The sequence below is a fragment of the Lutra lutra genome, chromosome 3, assembly GCF_902655055.1.
Source record: "Lutra lutra chromosome 3, mLutLut1.2, whole genome shotgun sequence".
Classification (NCBI taxonomy): Eukaryota; Metazoa; Chordata; class Mammalia; order Carnivora; family Mustelidae; genus Lutra; species Lutra lutra.
In genome coordinates this window covers 198,632,617-198,656,966 of record NC_062280.1, presented here as the reverse complement: position 1 = coordinate 198,656,966, position 24,350 = coordinate 198,632,617, and the positions used below count along the sequence as shown (strand labels likewise).

General features: G+C 55.2%; 1 protein-coding gene across 1 annotated transcript in view; it reads left to right on the top strand.

The window, feature by feature from the left end:
• The window catches only part of COL4A1 (collagen type IV alpha 1 chain), a 132,634-nt gene that overhangs the window by 86,914 nt on the left and 21,370 nt on the right, over window positions 1–24,350 (top strand). Inside the window, exons 12-32 of the mRNA XM_047720395.1 lie at window positions 162–203; window positions 1,657–1,743; window positions 2,245–2,271; window positions 2,420–2,470; window positions 3,179–3,223; window positions 3,509–3,562; window positions 5,187–5,228; window positions 6,263–6,347; window positions 6,849–6,884; window positions 8,919–9,083; window positions 10,419–10,514; window positions 11,671–11,754; window positions 12,313–12,383; window positions 15,834–16,025; window positions 16,592–16,760; window positions 19,025–19,117; window positions 19,206–19,310; window positions 20,994–21,091; window positions 22,814–22,964; window positions 23,390–23,503; window positions 24,151–24,318. Of these exons, the coding sequence (XP_047576351.1) occupies window positions 162–203; window positions 1,657–1,743; window positions 2,245–2,271; window positions 2,420–2,470; window positions 3,179–3,223; window positions 3,509–3,562; window positions 5,187–5,228; window positions 6,263–6,347; window positions 6,849–6,884; window positions 8,919–9,083; window positions 10,419–10,514; window positions 11,671–11,754; window positions 12,313–12,383; window positions 15,834–16,025; window positions 16,592–16,760; window positions 19,025–19,117; window positions 19,206–19,310; window positions 20,994–21,091; window positions 22,814–22,964; window positions 23,390–23,503; window positions 24,151–24,318 (1,975 nt within the window). The remainder of the gene's footprint in view (window positions 1–161; window positions 204–1,656; window positions 1,744–2,244; window positions 2,272–2,419; window positions 2,471–3,178; window positions 3,224–3,508; window positions 3,563–5,186; window positions 5,229–6,262; window positions 6,348–6,848; window positions 6,885–8,918; window positions 9,084–10,418; window positions 10,515–11,670; window positions 11,755–12,312; window positions 12,384–15,833; window positions 16,026–16,591; window positions 16,761–19,024; window positions 19,118–19,205; window positions 19,311–20,993; window positions 21,092–22,813; window positions 22,965–23,389; window positions 23,504–24,150; window positions 24,319–24,350) is intronic.

Here is a 24,350-nt window from a genome sequence, read left to right as displayed (position 1 = left end):
AATAGACATTGAATAGAATGTGTTCACAACTTTGTTGAAAATTTCATGGTAAATGTTGGAAGAAGTTCTTGCCTTAACTCTATCCTGTTATTACATTTTATGTGATATTTATTAGATGATTTTGAGCAAAGTAACATGGAAGCCTAATTTTTCATCAACAGGGGCAAATGGGCTTAAGTTTTCAAGGGCCAAAAGGTGACAAGGTGAGTACACATGGCTTTGGAGTGTTTTCATGTTTAAACTCACAGTTCTAAGTATAAAAGGAGTTGCAGCCTCTGAACCCCTTCTTGGTCCCTTACAGCCATATTAGCCTTCTCTGCACGTCCTTCATTAGTGTTTTCCCTACAATGGAAAGCAAGAATTCTCTGACATTTTCCACCTGTGATCTGACCAGCAGAGGATACGATGAGGCCATTAATTCTAGTTCTCGGTACATCGAGTTCAATCAGAATGTTTGCACGCAGTGATAAAGCCAGACCTAGACTTTATTATGAAAGAGTCAGTTGGGGGGCACCTGGGTGGCTCAGTGGGTTAAGCCGCTGCCTTCGGCTCAGGTCATGATCTCAGGGTCCTGGGATCGAGCCCCGAATCGGGCTCTCTGCTCAGCGGGGAGCCTGCTTTCCTCTCTCTCTCTCTGCCTCCCTCTCTGCCTACTTGTGATCTCTGTCTGTCAAATAAATAAATAAAATCTTTAAAAAAAAAAAAAAAAAGAAAGAAAGAGTCAGTTGGCTGTTAGTAGCACAACTCTGCTAACCCTGCAGCGATGGAAGGCTGCCATGCCTAAATTGGGAGGAGGTGAGCCACAGAAACAGCGAGGCACAGAATGGAGCAGGGGAGAAGGGAGGCCAGGGTCGGGGGTGGGGGGCAGTCCCTGATCCTCTGCTGATCTCTCCACCAGTTTCCCTGGATCAGATCAGTGAAATGGGGCTGAGCCAGTGGGGATTCTGGGGATTGTGGCCTCACCTGCCCCGGGGCCCACATCTCCACTGCTGTCTACACCCGTGTAGAGACCACCACTGGCAGGTGCCACATGTGGCTGAGGCCTGGGCAGGTCTGGACTGACTCTTGGCCTCTGGGTTCCACTCGGAATTTGGTCCAGTCTTTCCATAAACCTCACTGTAAGGTGACCCTGTAAACGACACCATTGAATTCTTTGGATCTCGCTCATTGTGCCGTCACTGGGATTCTGTACTTCCGTTGCACGCAACCGTTAGGATGCCAGAGGAAGAAAGTTCGTCATGGCTGTCTTCCTTCTGGGGCACCTAAAGATACCTCCTTTCTTCCCAGGCTCTCTGGGGCAGTTCGTGCCCCTTTCCTCCATCCAAATGCCATCAGACTGTGCATGTGTCCCACCGTGGACACATAAACTGCCTAAAAACAGTCCTGGATGCGTTGGGAGACGTGTGTCTCATTTTGGTGTTCTTCTTGATGTGGTGGCTTTCCTGACTCCGGAGGGTCTCCTGGCTTCGTGTCTTTACTGTGCCGTCTTCCTACCAAAACTGAACTTTCTGCTGAGACAGGGATAGGTTAGGACAGAGATAATTTACATTTAAAAAAAAAATAGATGTTTTGTTTTAGGCTTTTCTCTGCCTCTGCATTTTCTTCTTTGTATACTTAATGTTTTGCCTAATTCATTCCCATTGTTTGAATCAACAGGGTGACCAGGGGGTCAGTGGGCCTCCGGGAGTGCCAGGACAAGCTCAAGTTAAAGAAAAAGGAGACTTTGCCACCAAAGGAGAAAAGGTAGGAGATGGATTTTGTCCGGTGAAGGCTGGCTTTCTAATTTTGGACAAATGGAAGGGATATAGGGAAATGGGGTCCAAATCCGGTTTCTCCAGTTACATTCACCAGCGACCTGCAGGGCAGGCTTATAGACTCTCTGCCCCACAGAATCCGAGTGTCTGGAGAGCAGAGGCAGCTGGGACTGGATTGGAGCAAGGTTGACCCCCGAGGGAGGGCTTCTTAGACGCACCAGGTTGGGGCTGGGCTGGGGCAGCGGCAGGGAGGCCAGCTGGGGGCGGCCGGTCACTGCTGCCACACACTGAGTGTGATTAGCTGCTCGTCTTAAACCCATAGCCTTGCCAGTGTTGAGATTTGAATATTGGAGACCAAGGAGAACTTCCTTGTTAATATAGCAAGAAAAGGAATTTTTTAACTTCTGCACGTTCAGTGTATATAAAAATCAATATAGCCATTAGTACTGACGGCTCACTCTCTTGCTCTTTTTTTAAAAAATTCTTCTAGGGTCAAAAAGGTGAACCTGGATTTCAGGTGAGTACTCTGTTCTTGTTCATCGTTATTTCATATGAATGTTTGTACTGGATTTAAGTTACAAGCTTACTCACCTTCTCTGGGATATTTGCATAATTTAATATTTTACTTAAATACCCTAATGACACTCTCTTTTTGTTCTTTCAAGGGAATGCCAGGGCTTGGAGAGAAAGGGGAGCCCGGAAAGCCAGGGCCCCGAGTGAGTACCTTCAGAGTCCTTTTGCTTCTTATAAGAGCACGTTCCTTCCTTTCCTGGAGTCCTGGGTTTACAGAAGCCTGAGTGGAAGACGCTGGTCGGGCTCTTCGGTTTCTCCCTGTCCTCTCCCGAAGGGCTTTCCTGGAGCCCGTGTAAGCAGGAATGAGGAGGCCGCCTCCATTTGAGGCCTGGGAGGTGGGGCTCTGGTCTCTCGGAAGAGCCCCTAGCCCGAGCCTGCTGGCTTCTCATTGAGAGCCCCCGTCCGCTTGCTCGGAGTGCTCCGTGCCCTTTGCTGCTGCTTCGTGAGCATCCAAGAGCTGAGATGCTCAGATGCCTCCCAGCCCGTGAAGCCTGGGGACAGGAGCCCACCCGCTGATTTCCGGCTCCCACCCCGCAGTGATGGGGGGACCTTCATTGAAACGAATCCTCTGCATATCAGCCACCAGCCCTTGCCATTCGGAAACTTCTCTGCTGTTCGCTGTGCAGCCAGATGCAACGCTTGCCTTAGGAGATGGGGAACTCATCAGGCTGTGTTGTTTCAGCATTGACAATTCTGCTTCTGCTGTCCCGTTTCCATAGCCGTCCTGCATAGACGGCATTTCTCACTCCGTGGTACTGTCAGCCCATGCAGCTTCCTGGCCTGGGTGCTGGATACTGTTTATTATTGCTTTCGTGAAATACTGATGTCTCTCTCCATCTTTTATTGCACAGGGAAAACCTGGAAAAGATGGCGAAAAAGGAGAAAAAGGGAGTCCAGTAAGTATTTCTCTGTAATTTTTTTAAAAAAATGTTTATTTATTTGACAGAGAGACAGCGAAAGAGGGAACATGAGCAGGGGGAGCGGGAGAGGGGGCAGCGGGCTTCTCGCTGAGCAGAGAGCCCGATGTGGGGCTCAATCCCAGAACCCTGAGATCATGACCTGAGCCCAAGGCGGACGCTTAACAACTGAGCCACCCAGGCAGCCCTTTCTCTGTAATTTTTAAGAGCAAACTGTTGGCTTGGCTATTGCTTATGAGGGGTGCTGTTCGTGTCCCCCCACAGGGCTTTCCAGGCGACACGGGGTACCCGGGACTCCCAGGCCGTGAAGGTTTCAAGGTAAGCCGTGACACTGTGGAAGCATTCCCTTCAGCCTGCGGTTCAGTTTCCTAAAGCACGGGGCTCAAATAATAAAAATGACTGCTCTCCTGTGAGCAACACACGCCTTAACTTCGTGGTTTTATTGACGCGTGTGGTGATTATTTTAGAAAGAGGAGCATAAAATGTTCCACTTGTTCAGGTTTTTAGGTTTTTATGTGTCTTTGGTAGTAGATGAATTTTATCTAGTTACGGAACAATAAAAAATGCAGACAGAGTGAAGGAAAGCAAGCTGTTTAACTTTCCTGTTACTGATCAGAGGTGCGCAGAATGCACAACCCTCCTGTGCGTTCACGCGCACACACCCTCTGGAACAGTGGGCTGTGTGGGGCGTCCAGCTTCCTCCCTTAAGGACGTGGCGTGGATGCCTCTGAATGTGCATGTGCAGCCGCCCGGGACATCCTGCGTCCACGCCTTGTGCTGCGTGGTGTGTGGGTCGTACCCACATGCTCATAAGGACAAGAATTTGTGTTCACTTGTCTGGTCATTGACCTGTCACGCCCTTTTTCTGGGCAAGTGCTTGTTATCAAACTTTACGAAATATTTGTCGATGTGATAGGCAGAAAATGCTCACTGATGCGAGACCAGGTAGCCTGAGTCTCTGCTAACGGAAATAGCTTTGGAACAGCATCTCCAGCAGCGCTCGCGGGTAGGGGCGGGCCTCGCAGCGCGCTCATGAAAGCCAGGGACGGAGGGAAAGATTCTTCCCTGACACTTGCACTGTTGAGGAGGTCCGATCCTGTAGGCTTTAAAAGGTAAGTGTGTCTAGGATGTTTTCACTAAGATATTTTTTAAGCCTTGCAGATACTTCTAAAGTCTCATATTCAAATCAGGAAAATCAAAGCATCTAATGCGGGTTTACTGCTAAGTTTATTGCTTTGACTTAAAGGGGCAGCCGATTTCATGGGGTGTGTGCAGGTCTGGGGACTCCTAGAGGTGTTATTGTGGGGCTTATGTAAAACATCGGACATAGCACGGTTAATTCCTTTGGGTTTTTTCTTCTAATATGAATGAAAATAAGCCTAAAGGTGATTAGAATTTATCCACCGGATGTTTTCAGGTCATGCTGGATTTTAGGGGGGAAAGATGAAACCACAGATACCCTTTCATTCTGACTTCCGGTGCAGGCTTGACAGCCTTACACCTAAAAACCTCTGGTAAAATAATTTCCTTAAGAAAACGTATTTAGAAATCGGAAGCTTTCATTCCATTTACTTTTATTTTATTGAAAAACCGCCAGATATTAATTCAACTCAGGAAGACTCTCGCATTGCCCGAGGGAGCGTGCGATCAGACACAGCAAACACTGTGAGCTGCTTTGTCACGTGAACAATTAGACCCCGGACGATTCGCGGAAATCCTTCTTTCCTCACATCATGGTCCGGCAAAGCACAGGGACCTGCGTCCGTTTTTGGTGTAGTAGGTGCAGGGGCTTTGAGTCCCTCACAGTGAGGGCTGCGTAGCACAGGAAAACAATTTTAGTGTAAGTGGGCGCAGTCCTTATTTTTCTGGAACAAAAAGTTGAGCCATGCTTTCCTTAAGACAATTGTCTAGTCAAAAAACACAAGTCTTTCTTCTTTTGTAGGGAGACAAAGGTGAAGCAGGTCCTCCAGGCCCACCTGGAATTGTGAGTAAAAGTAAAAGTGCTGTTTGGTCGTCTGTCGGGATCTGGGGCCACGTGCCCCACGGTATTTTTAGGATGACGTGTGTGTGTGTGTGTGTGTGTGTGTGTGTGTGTAAAGAGGGCGCGTGTTATTTAAAATCATAAACTTATATTCTATATTGTGTGGCGTTTGGTACTTACTTTTTATTATATTTCGATAATTTCTACATTTCCTTGACCACAGACACTGGAAAGATTTGGCCATGGATAACGATAAGAGCAAAACTTTTTGAAACTTTTTTTTTTCTGATGGCCCATCAAGGAAAATGCTGAAAGAAACTGACCACCCATAATTTGACTCTCCCTGTGACCTGGCAGCCACGGTCGAGTGGTCTGTTGGTGTCGCGGCCGCAGATTGTAATGACGTCTGTGAATTTAAATGCCACAAAGGAACTCTATTTTAAGGGCAATCTGCAATATTTGGTTTTGTCATTTTCCTTGGATTCGCCCGATTTAGAGTCGTGCTGACCTAGTTCACTGCTTTGTAGTGCGTTCTTGGCCTGTATCCGTCCGTCCTTGAGGAAGTCCCCACTTTGGACCATTTCAAAAAACAAAAACAGAAACCAACCAGCACAGCCGAAAACCTCTTGTAGGGGCCCGTTCGCGCGTCCCTGATACTTCCCGCGGGGGCCCGGCTGGGTGCTGTGAGAGCGCTCTGTCGGTGCTCTGTTCACCGAGCGGCTTGCGTGGACAGTTAGAGATTCGAAATAAACCCAACCCTCAGAATTCGCACCCTTCTGGCTTGACTGCACGGGGAACGCTGCGGGAAGCCCAGTTAAGACAGGAGGAAGCAGAACTGTGCAGGGTGCGGGGGGGGGCGGGGGGGGTCCATTTTCTGTTTTCTCACGACTCCCCCATCTCCGCTGTGCCCCAACTGTTGTTTCTTATTCTCCCGTTTCTTGAGATGGTTTGGAGATGATTAGTCTCTCCGTCTGCACTGCCGTAAGGTACAGCCCAGCCACTCCCCTGCACCTCTCATGGTCTCTTCTGTAATTCAGGCAATCGGCCCAGGACCCTTGGGAGAAAAAGGAGAGCGGGGATACCCGGGCGCCCCAGGGTTGAGAGGAGAGCCAGGCCCCAAAGGTACATTCCGTTTCTCCTTTTCCCTCCTCCCCCTTCTCTCTAGCCCCCCCATCCTTCTGTTCTCTTCCCTCTTTCCTCCTCCCTCCCTCCCCTCTACTTCCTCCTCCTCCCCGCTCCTTTTCTCTCCTCTCCCCCTCCCTCTTCACTCCTCTTCCTCCCCCATCCTTCCCCTTCCCTCTTTTTCCCTCCCTCCCTCCTCCTCCCTCCTTCCTTCTGTCCTTCTCTTTTACTTTACCTTTCTTCCATTTCCACCAGTTTCCACCTGCGCTCTCATGGTTTGGTAACAGCGACAGGCCTTGCAGGCCCGCCTGGAGACTGAGGCCTGTCTCAGACTCAGGTCTGCCTTCCGTCCTGGCGCTGGGGCTCCTAGAGCATCTCCATCCAGCCCTGTAGGGCCAGGCGCTGTGTTTCTGCCCGTGCCCTTCCCTCACCCTGCTGGCCCAGGGCCTCGGGGGACAGACCTGCAGGCTCGGTTTGTCTGACTCTCCCTTCTCTTTGAAGGTTTCCCGGGATTGCAAGGCCAGCCAGGCCCTCCAGGTGAGTATCCTCGGCTGACTGTGTGGGAGTAGTCGTACGACATGTGTGTGGTTCGTATCCTGAGTGTGTGTTTCACGTTCGTTAGTGACCTGCGAGAAATGGCTGGCGATTCTGTTGCACGTTTTTCTAGTAATGACGGCAAGGTACGTTCACAGCTCTGGTCGTTGACTTGGGAAGTCACAGGTGGCCATGGGGTTGTGTGTGTTCCTGGGGGGGTTCTCATGTCTCTCCTCAAGTCCTCCCATCTCTCCCTGGCTCGGACCTGCCCCCCAGTCTCCTTGCCCCCCGCCCAAGGATGCAGGTCCCCAGTGGCCCGCAGGCTCCTCACTGTCAGTGGCCACACTCCCTGTCTCCAGGGAGCCTTCGTTTCTCTCTTGGGAACAGACTCAGCTGAACCCCCTTACTGATCTAACCATCTCTGGTCTAGTTTGTCCGTGGGCATCCCATGTGCCTCGCTTGTACTTAGTGTGTGATCCTACTGTGCCCACTGCTTAGTTCGTGGTGGGATTCCTGTGTGTGTGTACGTGTGCAAATGTCTGTGTGCATATGTCTTTGTGCACGCATGTGTCTGTGTACAAGCGCTTGTGTGCATGTGTGCAAATGTGTGCACACGCACATCTCCCTCAGTCCCTGGAGCAGATCAGACAGGCTGTGAGGAAAACCCACATGTACACTAGAGTCCACACCACAACCCAGTGCCCACAGTCCTTACGTTCTTGGTTTTGTGTGTTTTTTATTTAGTTTTTTGTTTTATTCTTTTTCATCATTTCCCTTTCCGACAGCTCGCCCACTGTAATTTCTCCCAGGGCTCGTTCCTTTTTGCTGGAACACGTAACCCTCCACCCCATCCGGTGCTGAGGACTTGCTCCAGGCCCCGCGCAGGCACCTCACTGCCTGCGTTCCTGCTAAAGCTGTGGATCTCGCTTTCAAATCACCCTTCTCTGTTTCCATCCACTTTCTTTTCTGTGGTCATGAAAATGCTGACCTTCCAGCCATCCTAGTGGACACGTCACTCTGTGTCTTCCCTTGGTGTGTGCCTGGTTTACTTCTAAAGCTTTTTTCTGCCTGTTCATCTCTTAACTTAGAGTGTTTCCAGAGGTCTGTGAAACTGCTCTGGCCTTATCTGCTCTCCCCTGGTCAAAGCCCGGCCTCGGGCCCAGCAGCGCTGCACTCCGTGAGCCCTGGGGTCCTTTCCTGTGGCCAAGCTGGGTGCTTCCTCCCCTCCTGTCGTGGGGCCTTCAGCCCCAGCCCCAAGGGGCCGCCTTTGGTCCTGCTGGCACTGATGAGCGCACGTGAGGGTAGCATTTCTTCTCCTATGACTGCAGCTCCTACTCTAGGATCAGTTGTCTTCCTGGGCGCTCCCTTGTCCTCTGCACTCTGCTCTTTAAGGCCAAGACACCTTCCTGCTCCTAGTGGCTGGGGCTGGGACCAGAGGCCCCAAGGGCGGCCCCGAGCTGGTGCTCCTGCCGGCATGAGTGGGAGATTTCTATGCCCACCCGGAACGGTGGCACAACCTCCCTCTTATCCCCCAACTCCGCTTTCCGTGTTCAGACCTAATATCACGCTCCTCCCAGAACATCGTCTTTGTCCTTAACTTTGCTTCTTGGCTATTCTATTTCCATCACCAGCCCAGTTCCCGTCCCCTGGGCCTTGTGTCCGCTTTTCTTTGGTGACATTTTCATGCCCTGAGCCTCTAAGTGGAAGTGAAATCGACCCTCACTGGCCTTTTCATTCATGCAGTGGGAATACTATTTGCACCAAAAAAAAAAAAAAAAACAAAAAAAACACAGATTTTTTTCATGTCTGGGTAGTAAGGCCCTTTTTCTTAATGGTAAGTTGTAAGAGGCGTTTGACTGCCAACATGTACAGGGTAAGAAGCCTGACAGTTCAGTTTGTTTTACTTCTGCAGAGCGGTTCCCCTTCCAGGGACGGTCAGTACCATTTTCCCTCGAACACAGTTAAGAAAGTCAGTCTGTGCTGTGGGCCTTGACCCCGCACTGCGGTTCCTTACATGAGATTCCGTCCTGGTTTCAGGCTTTCCAGTACCAGGGCAGATCGGGGCTCCTGGATTCCCGGGGGAAAGAGGCGAGAAAGGTGCACAGGGCTTTCCGGGCACATCTTTGCCAGGACCGAGCGGACGGGATGGACTCCCGGGCCCCCCTGGGCCTCCCGGGCCCCCTGGACAGCCGGGCCACACAAGTAAGTGCTCTTGGGGACCATGGCACGTGGCGTCTTGCGTAGGAAGGTGTCAGGGCAGAGCTAGCAGGGTGCGGGAAGGGCGCTCGGAGTTGGGGTGTCACAGAAGCGCAGGTGTCCGGGGACTGGCGAGTCATTCATGTCCCACTGAGGTGTCTTCACCACGTTAGTCAGGCTGCGGAAAGGAGTAGTAAAAATAAAAGAGTGAAACCGGTTAACGAGCCACGTTAAGCAGCTCTGAGTCTCCCAGCATCAGCGCAAAAGTGAGTCGTGTGGTTCTTCTGCTGACAAAGCACCTTCTTGTTCATCTGGTACGCGCTCCCTAAGCAGGAAGGGGCTGCTGGGGACAGTCTGGGTGGGGACTGAACCGACCACCTCACCTCTGAGGGAACTTAGCGCGCACGGGTCTGACGTCAGCCCGCCGTCAAAGCTGAGCGCGGAGCACGAACGCTTGACTCAGGGGTCCCGCTGTCCCAGAGTGATACCAGCGCAGGATGTAAGACAATCTGAGACGAGTTCATCCCGTGGGAACGCGTGGAGGTTTTTAAGGCAAGTCCTGCCATGTCACTCACAGTGTGAGCCCCGCGAGTGCCCGAAGCCCTAGTCTTCTGGGGGGCTGACGGAGGGTCGTATGCGGCGTATCCCGGTGGTTTATTTGCTGGAGTGCGGACACCTCGTTAAGAAAGGGCGTTCGCAGGGCTGCGGGTCCCTGCAGAGGTCGGGTGCGGAACCTGGGGCACCAGTGGATTCCAGGCTGGATGCTTCCCTGCGAAGGGATCAGCATGAATTGTCGTTTTTCTTTTTTTTTAATTTTTTATTCATTTGAGAGAGAGGGCACGAATGAGAGCCTGAGCAGGGAGGAGGGGCAGAGGAAGAGAGGAGGAAGCACACATCCCCCTGAGCAGGGAGCCCCATGTGGGGCTGGACCCCACGGCCCTGGATCATGACCTGAGCAGAAGGCAGACGCCCAACCCACTGAGCCCCCAGGTGTCCCCTGGCTCAGTTTTTTCATGTGTAAGATAAGGATGATGTGTGCACTCGCAAGGTAGGAAGGAAGTAAGACACGGGACAGGACAAACGAACTGAAATGTGCTCTAGGGTCATCAAGCAGATGTTTTGTCACAGCCTGTGGTGGCGCTTGGCCAGACGGGTGCTGTGCGGGGCCTGTTTTCAAGTTAACGTTGTGGGATTGCTTCGAAGCCAGGTAAAGCCGGGTCTCTGGCACTTACAAGTAGCCTCAGAGCGGTTCGGTGTTACCGTAGCGACTGAGGAAGAGAGGTGCAAATCCTCGCTTCAGGTGCCGGGACTAGTCCCGTAACTCACGCCGATCCATTGCAGATGGAATCGTGGAATGCCAGCCTGGGCCGCCAGGGGCCCAGGGCCCCCCCGGAATTCCAGGGCAGCCAGGGCTGACGGGCGAGGTTGGAGAAAAAGGTAAGAGGGACATCATTGTAAAAAATGGTGCTGGGAAGGGACACAGTTGTGCACGTGGGTGGCCGCTGGTGGGCCTTCCTGTGTTTGGAACTCTCGTCGCAGTCCATTCCTAGGATGGGGCTCCCTACTGGAGCTCCACTGGGGTGTCCCCTGGTTGGGCCTCCAAGGTGGGGGAGGGGATGGGGGAGACAGAGAGCGTGAGCTGCCACCTGGAGGCTATGGGGCGCTGTGGCCTGGACACGTTATGTTCCTTACTGTCCGCATGACCCGCAGAGCAACCCCTCAGACCAATACCTTAGTGCGATCTCGGTTCAGAGTTTGAGAGTGCCTTTCTCAAGAGCAGATGTGTTTCTTTGAGCCGAGTCACAGTCGTGCACCTGGAACGCTTGCCACCCCTCCAGGCCCTGGTCCCACAATCCGTGTGAGCAGAGGAGCTGCCCTGGGACTGGGCCCCTCCCCCCTTGCTCTCAGGTTATCATTACTGATCGCCATCGTTTTCTGTCAACCCAGCCCAGGGCACATGGTCCTCTCTTCACTGTTGTGCCCACAGCGGGTTCTCACCGTGTCCGCAGTCCTGTCTGAGTGTGTCGTACCCCTCGGACAGTCCAGTGTCGTTGTGTCTCTTAGTAGCCAGAGAGTAGAGCGGCCAACGCTGCCCCCAAAACCAAGCCCTTGGGCACTGTGGCTGGCTTTGGGTTGCAAAGGCTTCTTCCTCTCCCAAAGTCTGCCACACAATGCCGCATGGGAACAGTCGCAGATGTTAAACGTTAGGGTTTTACATTTCGGAGGCCCCGTTGGACGTGGTCTTAGAAGTCACCCGGGAGGGTCAGCGAGCACTCAGTGTCTGTGACTCCCTCTGGTTACCAGCTGAGCCGGTGTCCCCTGGGATGACACGGGGTCAGGAGCTTCTCCATGTGGAGACCTCCATCCTCCTGCCGTGGCACCGCCAGCCGGCCCAGCCTGTGGTCAGCAGTGCGTCTCCCCATGAGCAAACCCTGTGGGGCCCATGCATGGGCCCCTGTTCTGCCTCTGCCGTGCTTCAGGGACACAGACTGTCTACACAGGCCCTGTGTCAGCTCCCGGCCGTGGGCTCTGGCGGAGTGCCACGTGCAGGACAGTTCGCCTGTGCACACACACCCCTGTGTTCCCTCTGTAGGTCAGAAAGGAGACAGCTGCCTCATCTGTGACACAGCGGGACTTCGTGGGCCCCCTGGGCCGCAGGGCCCCCCGGGAGAAATAGGTAAGAGCCCCGACGTGACCGGGACCAGGCCCGACTTGGCTTCCGTGGGCCGGAGCCTTCACAGTGAAATGCGTCTCGTGCCACGAGAGACCTCACTTTCCACATTCAGACCAGAGCCTGATAGTGAGAATATTAGGTCAGACTTCTGGGGTTTTTGAAAACTCACCAAGATGAAAATCATCTTGATGATTGGAAAATCATCAAGAGGACCTAAAATTTGGCACCACAACGAATCCCCAGTCAAAGGTCAGCAGCGTACGGTTTGCTCAGCAACACAACCTCCGTCCCTCCAGCGAAGCGAAGGGCAGGTTTCTGGCGGAAGCCATCCCGGGGCGTGGGCGGGGGTGAGGGTGGGGGGGCTCTGGTCACCAGCTGCTTCTGTGGTGCTTGTCCAAACTCAGGGTCACTGGGAGCATTTCTGTCACTCTGTGGAGATCCCTCAGACACCATCCACTTGTGTAGAGATGTCTGTGCTCTTGAATCCTGAGAATGGAAGGTTTGGGGTTTGGGGGATGTGTCCCATCAGTAATGTGCTGCGTCTCTCTTGGCTTCTGAAAGGTTTCCCAGGACAGCCAGGGGCCAAGGGCGACAGAGGCTTGCCTGGCAGAGATGGTCTGGAAGGATTGCCTGTAAGTAAACCTGTCTGCGTTAGCGTACTTTCTAGAAGTTGCCTCCAAGCTGACCGACAAAGGTGTATGTTGATGTGTTTGCGGATAGAGCTTCTGCTGCATGATCTGGGCACTGGTCAGGCGTGGCTTTGTCGAGCAGTTAGATTTACTCCCCCTGTCTTCACCCGAGGGGGAGCAGGACTGTGGAGTCCGGAATCCCCGTATCGCCCACCTCTCTCCTCACCTGGTCAGAATTCAGTTGCCACGTACCCGTGTCTGGGGGCAGCTGGATGCCGTCACCTTCCCATGGGGTCTCAGGGGCTCTTAAAACAAACGGTGCCACCAGGAGCCGCAGCTCTGGGGCCAGTCTGTGGAGAGATGCAGCGTCACTGGCCTGTTGCCCTCGAGGAATTCCACATTCCTTTCTTCTTCTCTCACAAAGACGGGTTTTGAAAATTTGTACCCACCAATATCTGTTGTGAAGACGCTTTGCTAAGTTTACAAATGAAACAATCTCAGATTGACATGAAACTTTGCAGTGAAATGAAAACCAGCTCCCTGACTCTCCTAGTTTATTTGAAAAGAAGCCATTGACTGGAAGAGAAGCGTCGTAATGCCGCGCACCAAAGGCCCTTTTCTCTCACGTCACCAGCTCTGTTTCTGAAGCGCATAAACCTTAGGGCCTGGTTCTCCTATTTTCTTTGTTCTTCTAAGCTCTGCAAGCGTCAGCCGCTTTCCACACTTTCTTTCATTACTGGTTTCCCTTTTGCTTTTCTTTTTTCTTCTGTCCCAGAATGAAAGTCAAATCTCTGGCATTTTACTCCTTTTTGATGTAGCTCTTTAACATTTGTGATGTTTAAAAATACTACTGGCAGCTTCTCTAGAAGCGGGTCAGGGCCACAGTGAGTTGAAACGGCCCCGACGCAGCTGGGATCGAGCAATCGCTTCCTCCTTTGAAGTCGGATCTTGGGATTCTGCTTCCAGAACCTCCCTGGTGCCTGGGGAGCTAAGTTACAAGTCTCAATTGTTTAAAATATTTCTAAATAAATGAGAAGTTCACATAACTGGGAAGCCCTAACTCTGGTGGGGATCAAAGCCAGAAGCGCTTTGAAGCAGCAGCTGAGGACGCGATTAACCTCTGGACATGGTCTTTATCTGCTTGGCCTTCCTGGAAGCTTCCTGCCTCCATTCTGCCTGCAACCCCTTCCAGACACCAGCCCCCAGCCCCGCAGCTAATAGCAGTGGGAAGAGGGGAAGGAGGGAGGACAGCTGAGGACGAGTCCGGATGAAGAAGAAAATAGAGCAAATGCACAACGGAACTTCTAACCCCGCCTTCCCCGTCCAGCGCTCCTTTCTCTCTGCAGATGGCCAAGTTTGTAAAAAAAGCTGTTTCTGGGTAAATAGTTGAGTTGAGCAGGTAGTAATTTTTCTTATGTTTGCGGCTGTCCAGTAGCTGCACGCTGTGACGGCTCACGGGCGGGGCCCTCTCGTTCTGAGGGAGGCTGGGGCTGTAGGAGGTGCCACGACCCGGCAGAGCGTCCTGGAAAGTAGACGGTGATGAAAAGAGATGAGAAGCTCTGCCTTCCTGTTTCATTTGGAGAGCATTTCTGTGGCACGTCCTTCTGAAAGCCGAGGGTTGGGTTTTTGGAAGGAGGGGCGGGCACAGGAGGCTGGCTCCACGCGGGGACCTGAGTGGGTTTCGGGGCCATTGGGACAGTCAGCTGAAAGGAGCTGTGACACCCCATGGTGGTGGCGCTTTTTTGAGGCAGACCGTACAGCCGTCGATCTCCTCTGATTTATGGAGCCGAGGCGAGGTGCTCAACGCAGCGTTTGATTCCTCTTCATTCATGTCGGGAGATGTGGATCCAAAGGCCTTTGAATTGCTGACGATTGAGATGCTCTGTGGCAGAGAAGCCATGGGAGGCAGCCTAGGGTCAAGGTGTCGCCTTTCAAAAAAAAACCATCTAGATTTCGTTGTTGAATGATAGCCGTCAAGGTCACTGTTACCAAGGTGAGAAATGGTGGATCCGCACTGTACGCTCACAGCCTGGAAAACTATGTGTCAAGCTGCGAATGATCACCGCAAAGTAACACTGAGCCTTCCAGGTTGAGAAAACTAGAGATCAGTCGTAGTCCTTACGGCGGGGTTTATTTTCTAACGGGCGGATATTGCTAGTTCGCCGTCTACTTCCTGCAGCACCTCCTCGCTGCAAAGTCGGGAAGCCGCGGGCCCGCCCCCGGCTCCCCGTAGACCGGTGGACAGAGAGATGGGCAAGGAGAAGGGTCTGTGTAACGAGGACAGTCGCCTTCACCGCGGAAACCCAGGACACATGTCAGGGAAGGCTTCGCGGGGGAGTCGCGGCCGAGCTCGATTTAAGGATGCGTGGGAGCTAGTGTTACCTCGGGAGAGAAAGCTACGAGATACCACAGCACCTCCGAACTAAGTCATGACTTTTCCATGCCCCCCCACCCGCCCCACCGAGGTTCTCGGAGTGTCCGCTCCCTCACCTGTTCCGAGTCAGGAGTGGTGTGCCGAGAGAGCTGTGACACGTGGTGGGCGGGTGAATAACGGTGCCCACTCTCAAATCTAAAGTTGTGGGAATTTGGGTCTGTCCCTTGTTTCCCAGCTCCTTCCTCTGTGTTACACACCCACACAGAAGGGTGTGGGCACATGTGACTCGCATACGTCCAAGAGCTCTTTCCGAGGGAGTGTGTGAGAAGGAATTGGAATTAAATGATTCGTCCAAGAGTCTGCATCCTGCCAAGTCAGCAGGGAGGCCGAGAGATTTTTCTCAGGCCTCAGGGAATGAGTGCTTGAGACAAGTATTTGAAAACCTCGTGAACCCCAATTCTCAGAGAGGCTGGAGGAGAGACCATCTGTGGGTGTGGGCGTTCCTTGAAGATTTAACTTTCCAGGAACTGGAGAATGTGCTAGGCTGTGTCTCCTGGGAAAGTCCATTCTCTTTTGCTGACTGCTCAAGACAGCGGTGTTGGCGCTGGCCGGTCTCGCTCCCCAGACTCTCCTCTACCCGTGGCTGCTGTCCTGCCCTCAGACGCTTCACCCATCCGCACTGGAAGCCCTTTCTCTAGTTCCTGGCCCCAGAAGTCTCACTTGGCCACTTCCCGCACTTGCTGGAATGTTCTCGTAAATGTTAGCTGCTGGAAGAGACAAGCCAGTTCCCCTGTGCTGTCCCGGAAGCTGGGTTCCCAGTGCCACACTCTCATTCCCCCCACCCCAGCCTGGCCTCTATAATACCTGGGAAAGTCTTCTTTTTTCAGTGTTTTCAATAGAAACAAGTGAGAGGTCAGATCATGGCTTTGTCACGGAGCTATTGACTTGCTTCTAGAAAATAAATAAGCTTGACCATACTGCCACTTTTTAAGGAGGTGACTTGTTAATATCACTGTTGGCTGTGTGACAATCATGCTGGCTCATTTTGGGCACCGATGTCTTCCATTTTGTGCTTGTAGGGCCCGCAAGGCGCACCAGGGCTGATGGGCCAGCCGGGAGCCAAGGGAGAGCCTGGCGAGATTTACTTCGACGCACGGCTCAAAGGAGACAAAGGAGACCCAGGCTTTCCAGGACAGCCCGGGATGCCAGGCAGAGCAGGGTCTCCTGGGAGAGACGGCCATCCGGGTCTGCCCGGCCCCAAAGGCTCCCCGGTATGTTTGTTTCCAGACTTGGAATGCCCACCGTAGACGCGGACCTGCAAAGAATGAAGAAATGAGTTATTTGAGTCGTATCTGTGCATTTTCATTTGGGTGGTGATTGTCACACGGGATGTTCTGTGGTCCTTGGGGAGACTTAAGTGTGTTGCCGTAGGCGTTGATGCTGCTGATGGGAACAGAGTGGGGACAGGGCACGGGTGTCTTCTGATGCATTTCGGGCCGTCGGGAAGGCATCGGTGTGTTAGACGTTTGGATGTCAGGTGGGAGGTGAAGTTTAGCGTTAGCGGCCTGCAAGTTATCCTTAAAAAGAAGGTTCCACATACAAATACTCCCCTCTTTGAAGTGTGTCCTTGTGCGGGGAGGGAGGGTGCCCGCCCAGCTTGCGCAGGAATGCTGGCGTCATTTATTAACTGCTAGCTGACCCTTGTGGAGGGCGGAGGCCGTGGCCGGCATTAGCCAGTGGGATTGTGGTGCTAATTTATTGCAGACGGTGGAGGACTGTAGATGGCCGCGTGCGGGCGTGTCTGCTGATAACGTTCCCTTTTCTCTTTGCATGTCAGGGGTCGGTAGGATTGAAAGGAGAGCGTGGCCCCCCCGGGGGAGTTGGATTCCCCGGCAGTCGTGGTGACACCGGCCCTCCAGGGCCTCCAGGGTTCGGCCTTCCTGGCCCCGTTGGCGACAAGGGACAAGCGGGTTTTCCAGGGAACCCTGGCTCCCCAGGCCAGCCAGGTGAGGCCTGAGGACCTCGAGTGCTCAGAGCACTGGGCTCTCCGACGTGGGGACGGGAGTCGGGTGCCGTTCTTCCATAAGGTGGCCTGGCCCGGGCCCTCCGTGGTATAATGTACCTTGTAGACTTGTGCGTGGGAAGGGCCAGGTGATGTGACGAATCTGACGACAAAGCAGCTGAACTGATGGATGATTTTGTTCTAATAAGGAGACAAAGCCTCCCGGGTCAGGTGGGCCTTACTGTGCGGGGGATACCAGCCTGAGCCCGTTTTTTCCCTCTTTACCTATTTTCTGTGTCTCCCTGGTGAGCAGTCTACGTGGGCTTCTGTGTCTCCCAAGCCAGGTGGTCTCACCTGTCCACGGACGGGCCGGGGCCTGGGGGCGGATTCCCGGTGATCTCTGCCCGCCGCTGCCGTTGGCTGTGCCGGCTTCTGTCATTCGTTCACCGTGTGTCCTGCGGGTCTGTGTTGAGGCCCCCCCCCAACCCCAAGGCCGGCTTGACCCTGCCCTCCTGCTGTGTACTGCCCACCAGGGTTTGGCTGAGCGAGGCCGGGGCAAGGCTTTCCCATGGGTGTGCTCACTGGCCCCTAGCCCTGTGTGTTATCGGGGACAGAGGTGGTCAGGGGTGGCCCCGTCCTGGCCCGTGGCAGGCTCCTGGGCACAGGTCATGGGATAACCTTCAGGCGAGAAGCGAGCACATCCATAGTTCCCCAGGACCCCGGCTGGGAGAGCGGAGGCCGGCAGTGTGTGGGCGCGGAGGAGGGACGGAAGAGGGACGGAAGAAATGTCCTAGAAGTCGTGAAAATGAACAAAAGGGCTTTGGATGGTCACAGTTGTGGGGCTGGTAAGGCTTGAACCACGTAGTAACTAGCTACGTGACGAAAGCTGCCAACCATGACTGTGGAAGAGGAATCAGATGATACGTGCCCCCCTGTACTTGGGGGACACGTTCCAGGACCCCCATGGAAGCCTGAAGCCAGGACAGTACTGCACCCCACATACACGAGGTTTCTTCCATGCAGACAGACCTATGACAACATTTAAGATGTAAGTTAGGCCCCAGGAGGAGATGACCAAGAAGAACCAGGAATGAACTAGAACGCACATCACACAGTGTCGTGAACATTGCTGTCAGCACACCTTCCCGTCCCGCGTGCACCCCTCCTCCTGTGACGGGGCGACGGGACCGAAGGCCTCTGAGGTGCGGTGACACGAGGTGAATGATGTGAGCACGTACGCGGTGTCCAGTCACCGTAGACCTTCTGAGCTGCACCACGGTTGACCATGGGGAAACAGGCACACTGTGGAACCGTTGATAACGGGGGACAACTGCATGGCCTTCGTGCTCACCGATCTGCCGATTCTGTCACAAGCTATGTATCCAGCCCGAGTTTTATCCATTCCTGTACCACCAGGAACTGTTACTTTCCTATCACAGCGTGTACTGTGTAACTCATAAGCTCTCCCGCACGGGGCGTGCTAGCGTCTTCGCTGCAAGTGCGAGCAGAGGGCCCTTGTGTATTTCTTACCGTTGTTCTCATTGGTTGTGCGCCTGGTGATTACCTAGCGCCCAGTCTCGACTTCCTGGACTCTTGTTCACGATCTAGAGAGGATCCCAGAAACGTTTCTTTTTTGACTCCTTTGGGGGCAGAGAAATCCTGGGTTTGACTAAGGAAGGACCCCCCCCAATCTTGAAAAAGGGACTTTTGACCTCTCCCCGCATAGCTCCTGACTCCAAAATCAGCATCTCCAGGTACTTTGAATCTGAAAACTTGCAGAGGGGCACAAAGGAATCCGGCACTTCTTGGCCAGGAACGCGGTCAGAAAGACCAGCTGGGGAGACAGAGGCCTCCTAGCAGGAAGGGAAGGAAGAAGCTTCCGGAGGCGTCGACAGCGCTGTCGGTCAGCTGTCTGCGCTCTGTAGGCTTGTAGGCTGGCCTCGCCGTCCAGACCCAGGCGGCCTCTGGATTCGAAGCACAGGCTTCTCTGATGTGCCAGAGCCACGTTTGCTCTGCTGACCTGAGAGGCCCATTCCCAGGTTGGAACTGACCGTAAGTGCGTTTCTGAGTCTGCAGCAAAAGAATGTGTCGGCTGTGCCTGGGAGACCCGTATGCCTTGCGTCTGAGTAGGGCGTGTGAAGAGTCCATGCACACGGCTTGAAAGATTCTAGAAAAGGAGAAGCAGGAAGTGGAGGGCTGCCCTGCAGGTACGCAGCGTGCTCGGGACGGGACATGGGCTCTCACACGGCGTCTTTGCTCTTTGCCTAGGTCCCAAGGGCGAAGCAGGAAAAGTTGTGCCCCTACCGGGTCCCCCCGGAGCACAAGGACTTCCGGGATCCCCAGGCTTCCCCGGGCCGCAAGGTACTCTCCGCGCTCTCGCTTGCCTGGAGGTGCGCTTGGAACAGTGACCGGCTTTTCTCACATGGACTGTTGGTCTTGCTCACAACAGGTGACCGAGGTTTTCCTGGAACCCCAGGAAGGCCAGGCCTCCCGGGAGAGAAGGGCACTGTCGGCCAGCCTGGAATCGGATTTCCAGGGCCCCCTGGCCCCAAAGGTAAACCTGTAGGACCAGCTGGCCCCTAAGTGGGGCCACTGCTCTGTCCACGGCCCACTCGAGCCCCACTGTCACATCTGTTCCCTGGCTGGTGGGCACTGAGGCCATGGCTGTTCCATTCATTCTCATGATTCCAGGGGAGAGGAGGCAATGTGTGCAAACACGCTATTTGAGTTAGTGACTTGCCCTTTGGGGAGCCATTGGAAGTCTGGAGGACAGTGGATGTGGGCACCGAGGAGGTGGGGGACGTGGTGCCCAGCAGGAGGGGTTGTGACGTCAGGACCCAGCAGCTGCCCGGGGAGCAGCGGAAGCCGCATTTCTGGGCATTCTCCTCCTTCGTGCTGGGGGTACGCGGAGCAGCCGGGCTCCGTGCTGGGCTGGGGGTGGATTGGAGGGAAGGGAGCTGGGGAACGCGTGGGAGGGGGCTTCGCTCTCAGGGGAGAAGGCCCCCAGGCTGCAGAGCCTGCATCCGTACCGGGCGCTGATACGTTAAACCAGAACTTCTCTCTGGAGACCATGGGGCAGCCGGGAGGACGGTTTGACCGTTTCTCTTGTTCCCGTGGGTCTGTCATTCCCACTGTGGGGGCGGGGGGGTGCATAGACGTGGACTCGCCATCAGGGACCTCGGTCCGGGACGGAGCAGGCACTGTGTGCCACGAGGGGCCTTTCTTTCCTGCTCGGGCCGGTGTCCTGAGCCCAGTCGTACTGGCCATGTGTGCAAACCAGTGGGAAGAGCAGTCGGGCTCCCAGCTTCCCTTCCAGAGGCTCAGGCCGCATCGCACCTACCGGCAGAGTGACCGGCCTGCACGCTCCTTCAGGCGCTGTGCCACACCCTCGCATGCCGGGGGCCTCGTGTGTCTGGCTAAAGGGCAGAAGGCCTCAGCAACCCTTCTGGGTCACGGGGACGGTGCCGAGCCCCACCCTGTCCCCTGTGAGCACCATAGCGCCAGCCTGAGTGGTAGAGTTAGCTGGTCGGGTCTCCTCATCGGGGGCTGGCGGCCCGGCCACGCAGATGCTGGTGGGCAGTCAGGGGCGCTCTCCAACGAGACCCCGGGGACCCCAGCCCCACAGCACGTGTGACTGGGTGTGCACCGCCGCACACATACAGACCCCCGCATGTCGTGGACCTCCACATCCCTCAGGGGGGCCGCCGTGCACAGCAGAGCCTCGGGGTGGCTGTCCGCCCATCGGGCCCTCTGGGGTTGGGGCCCAGACAGTCTCTAAATGCCCCACATGCGCCCGGTGGGGCGGCGCCGCATTTGAGAACCCATAGCGGCGCTGCTCGCACCGGAGCGTGTCGGCCTCCCAGGCGTCCCGCGAAGACGTGGGTCTGCTCTAGGGGAGCCGGGTGGGCTCCCGAACAAGGCCATGCTCGGAGCGGCAGAGCTGGTGGGGGGGCGCCCTGGGCTGCTTGTGCTGCGGTGGTCTTTGTTTTGTTTGGCGGGGGCTGGGGGAAAGCTGAGCAGAAGGAAGGGAAGAGGGGACCGTGGGGAAGAGGCAGGGAGGGCGGCAGGCGTGGCACAGAGTTCCTGGCCACCAGGCTGCCCCAGCAGGTGCCAGTGGCTCCCCTGACAGCTGATGAGGCCTCGCGCTCTCCTTAGGAACCTCCTCGAAAGTCTCCTTGTTGTGTGGAATAGCGTTATTCCACACAAGGTGAGTGACTTCTGTGACTCTTCCCAACAGGTGTTGATGGCTTGCCTGGGGACGTGGGGCCTCCTGGCAGTCCAGGCCGCCCGGGGTTCAATGGCTTACCCGGCAGTCCGGGTGTGCCCGGCCAAAAGGTGGGTGCTGCACGTTCCCTGGGCTGCTGTTTCCTCATCCTTGTTGTTGATTAGACACATAAATGCCGCGTTAACATCATGGGGTGTGCTGGATCAGTTTGCTTTGCTGGTTAAAGAAATAGCACAGAGTGGAAAGGAAGGTATACGTGGGACGTGTTTTGGGGGAATCGTTCATCCCGGTGGTCTGAGTACGTGCTTGCCTGCGTGTGTACTGCGTCTCAGGGTCCAGGGTGGGTCTCATGGGGAGTGGCAGGAGAGAGCTGTGTGCAAGCCCCCTGGGAGAGTCCAGTTTCGCTGACATTCTGACCCTGTCATTCTTTGTGGTGGGGGCTGCCTCGGACATGGTGGGGCTCTAGCCGCGCCCTCCATGGTCTCTACCCACAGAAACCAGAGGAACACCCTACACCCGCCTCTGGTTGTGACAACCAGAACTATCTCTGGACATTCCCAGATGTCACCTGGGGGGAAAATGGCCCCAGTCGGGGACCCCTGGGCTCGTGTGACTTGGGGACTCTCCTTGCCTTAGACACCCCCTGCCTTTCGCTGACACTTGAAAATCCACTCAGCAAGTGTAGGTGACCAAGCGGTGGGTCTTTTCCTGTTCCGGTTAGAAGGAAGGGAAGTGAAATTGCTAGAAGGCATCGTGTGGAATGAGAGGAAGGGCCATGGGCAGTAGTTTCACTTTGCCAACAGAAGAGTTATCCTGCCTGTTCCTTTCTACTGGGAGGGCACGTAGAGGCTGTGGGGACCGGACAGGGCACACGGACAGGTAGGGGCTATGGGGACCAGGCACGGGCACAGAGACAGTGTGTCTCAGTGACTCCAAGGGAGCATCCTTCTCAAAACACCTAAGTTCATGGTGGCCCTGCTCCCCGTGGCTGAGACAGCTTCTCCGTGACCCGCGTTGGTTGGAAACGCCAGTCCGCAGGGGTGTCGTGCAGATCACCTTAACATGTGAGACTCGTGCGGATGGAATTGGGATTGGAATCCGGTTGTGGTTTAAAGTCTGGTTCCTTTTCTCAAACCCCTTGGCTTTGGTTCCTTCTGTTTGGCGAATTTGCTGCTGGGACACGTAGAGGAGTCCCCATTGCTCCAGGACTGCCCCTCCTCTGCAGGTGTCCCTCCCCCTGGACAGCAGAGGGTCACTGTGGCGCAGCGCACACCTACCACCTCGCAGGGCCTGTGTCCCGCACCCTCGGGCCCACGGAGTACTCTGTGTTCCATCGCCTACCTTTACCAAAGCCCGCAGATTCAGGACATCATAGTTTTACATGTTTAATTCCATGTGAAAGCCTTGGTTTAAAGGAAAATCTGAGTGGACGATGTGCGGGTCCGGTCCTGGAACCCTCCCCCTGTTCAGAATGTGTCCGCACGCTGGTGACAAATCCCATCTGGCCTTCAGTCTGTTCTTCAGACTTGGCTGCTCACAGACATGAGGCAGAGCAGAGGGTGGGCCCTGGGCGGGAGCCTCGCCCTGTGACTTGGACAGGGCATTCAGCCGTGGGGAGCCTTGGTTTTCCTCCTTTGTTAGAATAAAACTAATAGGAATGAGCCACCTCCGACATGCTGTGAGGCTGGACGGAACGATCACGTGTGTCAGGGCTTTGCAGGCGAGGGGTTGCTGGACTTGGGTCTTCCTTGGCGTCTGCCCCTGCGCCCGGGCCTGGTGAGCTCATGGGCGGTGCGGGTGAGCTGGCTTCTCTGTGCTTCCGGACCTTCCAGGGGGAGCCGGGAGTTGGTCTACCAGGACTCAAAGGCTTGCCAGGCATTCCCGGCATTCCCGGCACACCCGGGGAGAAGGGGAACGTCGGGGGACCGGGCGTCCCAGGAGAGCACGGTGCTGTCGGCCCCCCAGGCCTTCAGGGAATCAGAGGTAACTTTTTAAAAAAGATTTGTATGTATTTATTTAGAGAGAGAGCAGGGGGAGAACAGAGGGAGAGAGAGAACCCCAAGCAGACTCCTCTCTGCGTGGGGAGCCCCACGTGGGGCTTGATCTCACGACCCTGAGCTCACGTCCCGAGCTGAAATCCAGGGTCAGACGCATACCCGGCTGGGCCGCCCGAGCGCCCCGAGGTGACTCTCACAGATCAGCGCAGACGGTGGCCGGGGCTGTTTATTCTGTGTCTGCAGAGCCCCTGCCAGGTGCTCTGTAAACGTGTGTTGAGTGAACAATGGAGGTCGTGGGAGGCTGGCGCTCACGGGCTAGTGTCACTGTGGTTTACTGTGCGGGCAGGTAGCGTGTGCTTTGAGACGCGCTGCGGTCTGTGTGTGGTTTACTCACAGTTTCTTCCCGCCCAGGTGACCCCGGGCCGCCTGGATTACAAGGTCCCAGAGGAGCTCCAGGAGTCCCTGGAGTTGGCCCGCCCGGCGCAATGGGACCCCCTGGAGGACAGGGACCGCCAGGGTCCTCAGGTGACGACTTTCTCCCGCAATCACTGCTTCCCCAGAGCATGTTGCCAGAGGGGGGGCCCTGGGAGTGCGCCTGGACTGGGATTAGTGCTGCCTCCTGAGTAAGCAGGGACGGGGCCGTTCTGCTTCGTGGGAACCGGGCTGGCGCTCACGCAGATGAAGAGCTGTGGGCGTCTTCGTTTTCCTCCCACCGAGCCTGGTTTGCGCGCCAGAGCTGTATGTCCGGTGACCTTTTCATTTACCCCAACACCACCGGCGCCTCCATCTCACGTTCCCGTGGGGGGTTCGTAAGTTGTGGGTGCCGTCAACTCACTGGTCCCCGGCTCGGGGCTGCCTTTGCCTCCAGTGGCCAGTCCCGGAACCAAGACCATGCCGGGGACCGCCAAGAACACGGTGGGCTGCGAACGCTGTGGACAGGCCTAGGGGTGCTGGTGACTGCTGCCCGCTGAGGGCGGAGACGAGGGCTTGGTCTCCGGGCTTGTGCCCCTAGGACCGCCCCATGGCCCCAGCTGCTGCCCCCTGGGACGGTGGGAACATCCCGGCCCTCAGCACGGGCTCGGGTGCTCTCGTGCCCCCTGCAGACGGTGCCCGCTGACCCCGCGGAGCTCTTTGCAGACCCCACTCTCCACTCTTGCTCTTTGCCCCCTCAGGCCCTCCTGGAGTGAAAGGAGAGAAGGGCTTCCCTGGATTTCCAGGCCTGGACATGCCAGGTCCCAAAGGAGATAAAGGGTCCCAAGGGCTACCAGGCCTGACGGGACAGTCGGGGCTCCCTGGTCTCCCCGGACAGCAGGGCACCCCTGGCGTTCCTGGGTTTCCAGGTAAACGATCTGTGAACTCCGGCCCCGGTCTT